General features: G+C 38.2%; 1 protein-coding gene across 1 annotated transcript; it reads left to right on the forward strand.

The window, feature by feature from the left end:
* The first annotated feature begins 5,029 nt into the window (after window positions 1–5,029).
* On the forward strand, window positions 5,030–7,227 carry LOC107668258 (transcription factor SOX-11-like). The gene has a single exon (XM_016460074.1). It carries the CDS (start codon window positions 5,135–5,137, stop codon window positions 6,218–6,220), a length of 1,086 nt encoding a protein of 361 aa, XP_016315560.1. The 5' UTR covers window positions 5,030–5,134; the 3' UTR covers window positions 6,221–7,227.
* Window positions 7,228–11,360: the final 4,133 nt, after the last annotated feature.

An 11,360-nucleotide genomic window follows, 5' to 3' on the forward strand; every position in this document is an offset into this window, starting at 1 on the left:
ACTATAAACATCATTTATTTTCAACCTTAGGCATACACGACTTTCTGGCGAAAGTGAATCTAGCAGCCTGTGTGAAATGCGCTAGGCTGTACTATTCTGCACCATTACAAATACGCGCACGCGTTGCGCGTTTTGCTTGCTTGCTTGAGTGTTTGTGCATTATATGAGTGGTTTTGGAATATAAATCGCAGCACGTTTCAGATGAAAAAACGCGACTTCTATTTCTGAAATGCATCCCTACTTGGTAGCATACTATATGAGCCTTATGTAGTCTTATGTATCAAATATGACACTTAATACTTTTTTTGTAATTTATTATAATTTATATTAGTTTTAGTTATATTTCGCCTGTAGGTCAAATAAACTTTTCCCAAAACATAAAATACTTTTTTTTCTGACTATTATATTATATTATATGTCGGGCTTTACAGGGTTAAAACTGACTAGTTGCCTTCTCTTTCAGGTGATCCACCAACTACTTGACTTTGAACAAATGTAGTTTTGCACATTCTTTGCTTGTTTATACATTATTATAAGGCTAGTCATGTTAGAAGACTGATGACAACTGCTTGATTTTATGCTGCTTGACAATACAAAGCCATAAACATGCAGGTTTTAACATAAATTGAGTTAGTAACTTTTTTCAAAGTCAATAGTAGTGTAACTTGAGAATTGTAAGTTGTTTTTGCCATTTACTTCAGTACTTTCATCATTTTGACACGGAGGCACTGAACAGAGTGTTGTGAAATCCTGTAAATAACTTCAACAGCCACCTCCAATTCACTAAGAGATGTTTTTGTAAGAATACGAGAACAAGGTTATGGTGTTGGAGTGTAATCTGCCATTGCATTTGCTGCATTAACAACATCTAACACAAGCACACACCAGCGTGTTAAGTATTCTCTGTTTATCTTCTCATGAAGTCACTCCTGTCTGCCAAGCATCAGACCTTGAAAGTGTGGAAACATGGGGTCAATTGCATTACAGTATGTATTCCACTTCAGAGGCTTCTTATCTAACCCTGATAACAAAATCCTTCACTTTCCCCAAATCACAGCGACAATGCTATTTTCACTAGAGGATGGAAAAAAAATGTTTTGGAAATGACAGAATTAGATCAAATATCATGCTTGGTGAATTGAGGAAATGTCCATAAAACAAAGAACAAAATGACAGAAAATGCTTCCTCTAGACATCTTTGAAAATCATTTCATACAACATTTTTGGTGTGCGGTCTACTGCTGACTTCCATTTCTTGTTAACAGCTTGAAAGTAAAGACCTGTTTAGTTAACTAAACAAAGAGAAATGTTTAACCAGGGGTTTTCAAACTGGGGCCTGCAAGATCGCAAGATTGGTGTTCTGTGAAAAATGTAAACTATTAATCTGACATTTAAAAAAATACACTGTTAACTTAAGTATTGTATTTACTCTATAGGATCACATAATATTATTATATTCATGGATTAATTGATACATGAAAATATATAGCTGTCGGAAGGGGATTTCTTGAAAAGTCATTTTATTTGAAGCTTCTTGGCAAAATATGAAAACCTCTGGTTTAACCATTTTGTAAAATGTACAGTACCATTCAAATGTTTGGGGTTGGAAAGATTTTCCTGAAAAAAATCTATCGTGCTCACCAAGACTGCATGTAATTGATGAATTTAAATTTAAATTGATAATTTAAAATCTATTTTAATCTATTTTAAATTATATTATATTCCTGTGATGGTAAAACTCAATTTTCAGCAGCCATTACCTCAGTCTTCAGTGTCATAGGATCCTTCAGAAATCCATCTTAATATGCTGATTTGGGGCTTATTATCAATGTTGAAAACAGTTGTGCTGCTTAATATTTTTGTGGAAACTGTGATGCTTTTTTCTGGATTTTTTGGTGAATAATTCAAAAGAGCAGCATTTGTTTAAAACAGAATCTTTTGTAACATAAAAATTTAACATTTTTAAAATAAATAAATATTTAAAAAAAAATAAATTTCTGTCCATTTTTATGAATTTAAATCACAATTTCTGAATAAAAAGATTAATTTCTTTTAAAAAAATCTTATTGAACCAGAAGTACATTTAAACTAAATATTTCCAACCAACCCACACAGCTTTACAAGACAAAAAAGCAAAGTGTTGCAAAACAATCACAACAGTCCGCTTCCACACCTACTCAACAGTGCTTTGAGTTCACACATCTAACGGCAGCCGTTAGGTAAGCTACGGCCCCTAAGACCAAAGCTAGCCAACGCATTCCCAATCAATGGCCAGGATGCTAGGCTTGTTAACTCATTTATGTGAATGTGGCACTCCACCCATTGCAAGCGTCTCTCCAACTCCGCAGTCACCTAATCTGACTTTGGCCTTTTGTGTGCAGTTGAGATTGAAGGCATATTGAACGAGCCCATCCAGGGGCCATTCAGAAGGTATACGTCCCTGCATCTTCAATATCAGATAGCTCCTAGTCAGGACTGTCTATCGATCCATTGCTTTAGCACTTCTCTAGTGGGTGAGTGGCAGCTCCAAGTCTAAGAAAGATAAACGCCATGGAGGAGATGAGTCATCCCTGTCTGGTGTGCTCTTCTCCGTCTCTCTATCATCTTTTCTTCACCTCTTCTCTCCGCCAGGCCCATTTTACCCCTGTACAAGCCTCATCTAATTTACCGTAATACACCACTGCTCTGAGAGCAGGAGGGCGTTATTATAAAAATAAAATGAGAAACGGGTGCAGCAAGAATTCTTAAATGTTCCTGGCTTGAAGCTTAAATTTATAGCATATAATGTTGATTATCACAGAAAATAATATCACTTCATCCCTCATTTTCTTTACAAAAAGGCTCAAATTAAGGGTTACAGTGGGGCGCTTATAATGGAAGTGAATGAGGCCAATGTTTGGAGGATTTAAAAGCTGAAATGTGAAGTGTATCGTTTTATAAAACCACTTACATTAATTCCTCTGTTAAAACTTGAGCTATAAAGCTGTTTAAATATTTTTTTAGTACTTTTAAGGTTTATGGTGTTGCATTGTCATGGCAACAATGTTGTAAAATTGGATATAACTTTGCACATAAAAGGCCCTATTTTCTTCCGTTGTAAATGCACCACTGTAACCCAGATTTATTTATTTATTTATTTTATTATATATATATTTTTTTTAAGAACACATGGGACAAGTGGAAATTATTGTTTGCATGATGGATGAAGAGTATAATAAGCTCATTTTGTTCGTACATTATCAGCATGTCAACCTTTGGTAACTCCAGGTCTTGGGGCAACATTGTCAGATTTAAATTAGACTATACAAAGTAGCTGAAAAGGCAGCAGAATATTATGATCCATGGCTCAGAGTTGGAAAGACATGTGGCTTGTGGCAAGCATCCCTCGGAAGCAGCCAGTCTCAGCGGGAAGACGTGATGGGAGGGAAGGGGGTGGTCTGGTGTGTAGGAGACGCTGCCCGTGAAAATTAATCTTAGACTGTATCTCAATATCTCAATGCAAAACTGCCCAGCAAAATCCCCTCACTGCATTTCTAATGTGTCACTGCATGAGTCTGAGGTGGGGGAGGAAGTGATACATGGGGGCAGGGCAGGACTGATTCAAAGGGGTAAATGATTGCCCTCTAGGGGAAGGAGAAATGAGAGAATGGCAGAGAGGTTTATCAGAGACGGAGTTGGCTGTCAGCCAGAGCTGTGGTATACGGTGGTCTACCGAGAAATAGAGATAGAGCGAGAGAGTTGCTCACCTCCTTGACACAGCAAATCTTTGCACTCCCTCTCCTGTCGGCTGTCTGGACATAGAGAAATATGCAAGGTAAATATGTAGGTCAAGAGGACTGAGTTGTATATAACATCATTATTCTATTATGAGCTCAGGCTTCGGAGTAACAACCTACATACATTTTCCTTGCATAATATAAAGTAAGTGGGACAGGAGGGTATAATCAACTCCAGCACTGACATTATATTGTCAAAATGGAATCAGTTAATAAAGTGCATGGATGTTGAGAAGTGTGCAAGTGCCACCAGCAGATTTTCCTAATTGCAAAAAGGAGGAAACAATCTTTAAAAAAGAGTCTTACTGACCCCTAACTTAGTATATTGAGACTGAATATTTTCAACCAACCTGCACAGCTTTGCAAGACAAAATAATAATAATTATTATAATAATAATAATAATTGTTGCAAAGCCTTGTGAAGACATGAATGTAAATGTAGTGTTCAAATTGAGGGGGCTCTCGAGGGGTTCTGGACCCCAGAAGTCAAAACTGATGAAGTCCCATTTTGTTTACTGCATTAGAAAAAAAAACTGAATTAAGTGTTTTCATGCTATTATTGTTCTATAGAGATTACACCAGTTATTATTATTAACAGGTATTTTTGTAGGTAATGCTTAAGTAGTTAGTACATGTCATGCTCTGATTTTCCAAATACAGATACAGTAAATGTTTATCCTCTCACTTTATCTCTATCCCCTGGTGTGTCGCACAGAACAGACCTGGTGTTCATTCAATATGCCTGTCTCGCACACGTAATGAAAATCCCACCCACAGGCGTGCACACGAATGAAATCTTGGGCTGTGTACGGAGGCAGGATGGCAACAAGGCATGTCCGAATCCAGTCTAGTAAAATGCCTTCATCTGGTTAGTTTTTGATGCCAACCTAGATGCATCATTCACTTTTATATACCACAATCCTGTATGTGCATGAAAGAATGAAAAAAGCATTAGATTGAGCATTCAGTTCATTTATAATTAATAAGTTTGTGCTGAGAAATAAGCATAGTCATCACTTATTTGTTTGGTTAATTATACAGCTGACTTGAATTTGTTTTAGATCAGTACATTTGACATTATAATGCCATAGTATGCTTGTTTGTTCTCTTAACAGGCAGCATTTTGGTTATGAAGGCACCGTTTAAATCACTGACTGGGCAAGGTCTAGTTGGACGCAAAGGGTTAATGTCTAGGCTTGTGGGCGGAGCCGTGGCACGCTATTGGATAATTATACGTGACGCAATCGATATGAGAAACCTAGGAACTAGTTAAGAAGGCAGTCGGTAACTTTGAAAAGAGGTTTGCTTTTAGAGTGCGGCAGCTGCGAGTCTATCAAGGGAGAAAAGTATCTTTGAAAATGGTGCAGCAGACGGAGCACAGCGAGACGGAGAGCAGCATGTCGCGAGAGACCACAGACACCGAGGAGAACGAACTGATGGCGTGCAGCCCGGTGCCACCGAAACCGGACTGGTGCAAGACAGCCACCGGCCACATTAAACGACCTATGAATGCCTTTATGGTGTGGTCCAAGATCGAGAGGAGAAAAATCATGGAACAGTCTCCGGACATGCACAACGCTGAGATCTCCAAAAGACTGGGGAAGCGGTGGAAAATGCTGAAGGACAGTGAAAAGATTCCCTTTATCCGCGAAGCCGAGCGGCTCCGGCTCCAACACATGGCTGACTACCCTGACTACAAATACAGACCCAAGAAAAAACCAAAGCTCGACAGTTCTTCGAAACCAGCGGTGCATTCTCCAGAGAAGATCGGCAAAAGTGTCAGAGCTGCAGCGAAGAAGTGCGCGAAACTCAAGCCGAGCAAACCGGGGAACATTATCGCCAGAGCTTCTTCACAAGACTGCAGATTCAACTATGTTTTCACAAACTTAAAAGTGACCAAGTCTATAAAAAGGGAACTTACTGACGACGAAGATGACGATGACGACGACGACGAGGATGACTACGAGGACGAGGAGTACATCAGGCTGCACAACGTCCCCATGAGCCCCACGCTGAGCTCCGCTGCGGAGTCCGAGGGCGCGAGCATGTACGAGGAGTCCAGGCACACAAGCGCAATTCTCGGCAGCAGACTGTTTTACAACTTCAAGAACATTACCAAGCAGAGCGCAGCTTACCCTGCCTCGGTGTCACCAGCATCCTCTTTCAGGTCCGTCTCTTCTTCGTCCAGCAGCTCCAGCGAGGATTCCGATGACTTGCTGGTGGACTTCAGTTTGAACTTAGCGGCGGGCTCTCACGCGACGGACTTGGGCAACACTTCAGGAAACCTTTGTCTCTCTCTGGTGGATAAAGATTTGGACTCTTTCAGCGAGGGCAGCCTCGGTTCTCACTTCGAGTTCCCGGACTATTGCACTCCCGAGCTCAGTGAGATGATCGCGGGAGACTGGCTGGAGGCGAACTTTTCAGACCTGGTTTTCACTTACTAACTGACAAACTCCTCCAGAACCAAGGAGGCATCTCGCATCTTCAGGTTATTTTTTGACTCTGCCTCTGTGGTTGTCCTGGTTAAGACGGCGGAACCTGCGTTACGAGACTTGTAACTTAGAAAAAAGTGACAGTGGTCAACATTGACAAGGCTGTGTGTATGGCAAGCGCTTTTAACATGTATTCCTTAAAACTACATAGCTTCCACTTTTATCTGACAAGCAGTTGTTTTTATCCTTGTAAGCCATTAGTTGGTGTTTTTTCAGTTCACTAGGAATTTTACTTTTTTTCTTGCTGCTAGTCACTGCCCCAGTAGTAACAATATACTGTTTCTGCTGTTACTGGTAACACACTTTTTTTTTTCTGTCATGGTCAGTTTCAAACTGTTCACTGTGTATTGCAATTATTGCATGTGTATGTTCAAGTTTTACTAGTACTAATTGAGTAGACTCTAGTATCTGATTATCAGGCACTAGTGTTTATTCCAGTTGGTACTAGTATAGGATAGTGACTAGTGGGAATAATGTGTATAATGTGATTGATTGCTAGTGAGATTGAGATGCTAGCCACTATTAAATCACTTACCAGTAATTAAAATAAGTGCTAGTCACATGAAAATAGATACCAGTTAGTTTAAAGCAATAAATGTTAAAGTAGCTTGCCATAGCGTGTGGCTATTCTGTGAGGTTGCAATGAAACTGCTTAAACTGTGGTGGAGCGCAAAATTTAAAATCTGAACTATGCATTCCCATCCCACCCATATCTCTACAGGGAGCTGGAAAACGGTTGCTGGACCGAATGGAGGCAATTCTGAAACACTGTTCAGGATGGAACTTTTTCTGAGGTCTTATGTAATTTCTGTATGCCACAAATGATTCTGGTGTGTGTGTACCGGTTCCGTTTCCCTCCAAGTATGGGAATATTTAAGCAGATAACCACTCTAGAGCACACGTATGGCAGGAAGCATTTTGATACATGACCAACATACCTCATCTTTAAAAAAAAAAAAAAAAAAGTTAAATATTTTCTGGCATATTTTTGTACAGTTAAAGGGAATGTTCTTACTGTGCTTTAAGTGAGGTTTCTTCAGGCACTTCAACCCGGTTTCATTTGTAAAAGCATGCGAGAATTAAACTGAGAAGTCGACTTGCATTTAAATGCCTGGTTATTATTTTACTCAAGGCAAATGTACAGCTGTAGATCTGAAGCGTTTCTATAGGGAAGTATACAATGGAATTGGGGGAACACATGAGCCTCATTTCTGGTACTAGATTGAAGATTGTATATGTTCTGTAATATAGTAAAGCTAGGAGTTTATGTATATCTGTGTGAATGGGTCCCAAATAGCAGGTGTAAAACTGGATTTTGTTTTGCTTTTGTTTTCATCATAATGGCACATTTGTTTTTCATTATTTTGTGCAATATACTCTCAAAATGGACCATCTGCGTTTTGTAGCAAAGGAAATGAGTTACATGTCGTCATGCTGAAGTCTGTATCTGACACGAATAAATCAGCTGGAACTGATAAGAAAATGTATGTCTGGTCAATGGCATGCGTGTCTGAGTGTTCAAAGCAAGGATATTTGTGATCTTGCCATTGGGCTCCTTCAGAAGGGTTGATGTTTCCAGATGCAACCAAACATTTTCCCATCCCTTCTTTCAAATTGAGCAAGGCCTTTATTTTTAACCCCTTTTCTTCTCCAGTGGACCAGAAAAAAATCTGCTCCTTTAAGAAATCAAATCTCGCTGGGTGAGGCTCATTTTGATTGGTGTAACCATGACCTCCCACCGCTCCCCAAAGCTTCCAAAAGGGTTCTGCCCCTCTTTTTCTCCTCTGAACTGCATTCATTCAGCAAGCCTCTCACTCACTAACCTGCCCAGCCTGGTATGGGGAGTTCTGCTCTGGAAGTGCATAAAAACTTTACAATCATTCACACAAAATTATTACAAACTGCATTTTGTACTGATATAGCACAACATTTTTTTTTTTTTCTAAACTATTTTCAAAGATTATTCAAATAGAGAGCCTCCTAGATACAAGCCAGTTCCAGCACTGCATGTTGTTAATGATTGTGTCATTGCAATCTGGCATTGTATGATGCAATCTTACCTCAGCTTTTATTTTAGTGATTAGCAGAGGATCTATAGGCTGTAGGAACCTGTCATGCTTCTGGCATTCAGTATCTATTTCTGCATAACTCATGCGTTTTGCCACCCAGCCCCAACAGATGTTACGTGGGTTGTAAGATTAGTTTACAGTCATTGTAATGATCAAATCATTCTGTCATTGTTAGCATGTGAAGAAAATTGTCCGCTCTAAAAAAAAATTTGAGAATTGTGCGTACTCCGTTTTTTTTTTGTTTGTTTTTTTTTTCATTTTCAGCATTTGCATGATTCTACTTTGTTTTATTTATATTCATATGATGTATGCATGCTTGTAGTTTTCAGTTTGTCACCTTAGTTTTTGACTTTTGTATTACTTTAACACCAGGTCTTTCCAGGGCCCTTCAGCCTTAGCAGCTATCTCTTCTTTATGCTCATAATTAAATATAAGGATTTATACTGGTAAGGGATCTTATGGAAGCAATTCTGAGTCTCTGTGCATTGATGGGAGGGAACCAACTGGTGGGATAGCACTTCATAGCGCTCTTATTTGCCCCATATGTTAATCTACAGGAGGAAAGTCATTCACCAGACGGCTGCCAAGATACATGGGTTTGATTATACATTCTCATGTTCTGTTCAGGGGGGTGTGTTACCCTTTTGACCTAAAAACACTTTTCTTTGTTTCCTTTCTCCACCATGGCCATCGACTTCATAGGAGCTCTCTTTGTGGCTTCTGTTCTGATTTAGCATTAAATAATAAGGAATATAGATCTGAGTTGTGTACCTAATCAATGTTTTTGAAAATTGGCTTAGATATTCAGTTTTTCTTTCTGCTTACATTTTTTTATTCTTGTAGTTTGGCTACATATCTATTCTCACTGTTGGTCAGGAAGTGGGGTCAGTATAGGGCAAATATGAAACTTTTTCCAACGTCTGGGATATTGCTTGATTCAAACAGGAAGATTAATTATGGCATGAAAGAGTTAAAGTTCTGTGTGCCACATAAATCCTATAATAGGAAGCTTTGCAAAAATCTCATGCAAAATGTCTTTGTTAAATCACAAAAGGATTTTACAACTCTTATCTATTATCAAAAATCTAATAAGGAACTGAAAATGAGCAATTCATATTTTAATTATTGTGTTTGATGTATAATCTAACCGCAGTGAATATCACCAGAAGGTGCGACTACATTAAGAGGTAACACCTACATCTGACTCTGAGATTAATTATGGCATTACAAAGATGAGAACAGACTTCCTGAATTAGAATCTTTAAAGGTTAATGAATATGAACAGTCATTTGTGTATTAAGCAGAGGTTTCATAGCATAGTAAGTCTTAGTTGCGAACCTGATTAATTCAATGTATTCATCTGAATATTATAATGTTAAGTAATATATATTTTTATATTTATATAAATTTTTATGGTTTTTTAGGTGCATGGTGTTGGTAAAATCTGAGTCGTGAAGTAAAACTAGTTGAGAATCACTGAGGTAGAGTTTAGCTCATCCCTCAGCTGGGTGCCCCCCACCATCTCCTCCCCACAGATCTTTACTTTATTTATGCTTGTGGTTTTGTTGGTCTTACTCAGTTGCTTTGGAGCCATATCTCTGACAGAGAATAACAAGCAAAGCAGCTTATACATACTCATACATCACAAAGTATGTGTCTGTCAAATCGCTCACCTCCCACTATCACAGATGGCGGTCTGGTGTGAGGATATACTGTCGTTTATGTCTCTGCCATTAATTAAAGCCAAACAGGGAGACAAACTGGATTTGCAGCTTCAACCGTATGCCGCTGCGCTTTATTGATTAAACTTGGGATCTGCACACTCTATTCTACATGTTTAGTCTGGACTAGTTGAAAGAACTCTAAGGTTCTTTGTGGTATCAGTTATGGGCTCATAAACTATAAGAATGGAAGTTAGAGTATTATTATAAAATTGTATGTATATACACAGTGGGAGGCTTGTGAAAAGCCTACAATTAAACTCACACTCTTGAGTGCTAATTTGGCCATTTGCATAAATGAATGAAAGCATTAAAGTTTGAACATTTCAGCTGCTCATTAACTGTTGCTCTTCTCTTCCTTGCTTAAAATGATCTGATCATAACTGACTTAATGGTAGTGTCCATCATGCATTTATCCCAAAGAACTTGAGGACTTTCTGATTCAGGTCTTCACAAGGAGATTTCCATAGAATCACAAAGTCATTTTATGGTGTTCATTAAACCTCACAAAAATGAGCAATATTAATGAGGAGATTCTGTTTTTGTTCAATAATCTCAGGAGCAATTCTAACCACATTTTCATCAGCCAGTAAAAAAAAAAAAAGAAAGGCAAACAGCCATTAAAGTCAAATAAATAAAGAGTTTAAACCTCGCAATTCTGCAATTTTTTTCTTGCAATTTTATTTTCTTTTATTTTTATGTATTTATTTTAGTTTGTTTCTGTCATGGAATAACAATAAAAAAGGTATTTACAAGTTTTCACAATTCTGACTTTTTTTTCAATTGCAAGTTTATATTTCACAATTCTGACTTTTCTTCATAGAATTTCAAGAAAAAAAGTTCAGAATTGTAAGATATAAACTCACAATCGCAAGAAAATTCTGTGAGATAAAAAGTTTTTTTTAAATGTAATTTAATTTTACCATCTAAAACAATGGTGAATTCTGGACCATGTGAATTTTGCAACACTGAATGTCTATTAACATGAGTCTTTTGCACCTCTGACCAGCATTGTAATGTGTAATTGTAAATATGTGAATGGCAAGGCACCCAGACTTTACCTCCATTAAGTAATGTTAAAATACCTTTTTGATGGAATGCAGGAGTTGTGGTTCAGTCGAATAGGCTGAGGATTAATCTGATTTCCCCCCTTTTTGCTCTTTCCGTGGACGCCACACAGTGTCTGCACACAATTTGCTTACACATGAGTCATTTATACACTTGAATGTAATAGTGTGTTCATTTGATACCTGAAACATGCTGTTTTCTTGTAGATTGGTTTATTAGAAGATGCTTTCATCT

The sequence above is a fragment of the Sinocyclocheilus anshuiensis genome, unplaced genomic scaffold, assembly GCF_001515605.1.
Source record: "Sinocyclocheilus anshuiensis isolate Anshui unplaced genomic scaffold, SAMN03320099.WGS_v1.1 scaffold1341, whole genome shotgun sequence".
Classification (NCBI taxonomy): Eukaryota; Metazoa; Chordata; class Actinopteri; order Cypriniformes; family Cyprinidae; genus Sinocyclocheilus; species Sinocyclocheilus anshuiensis.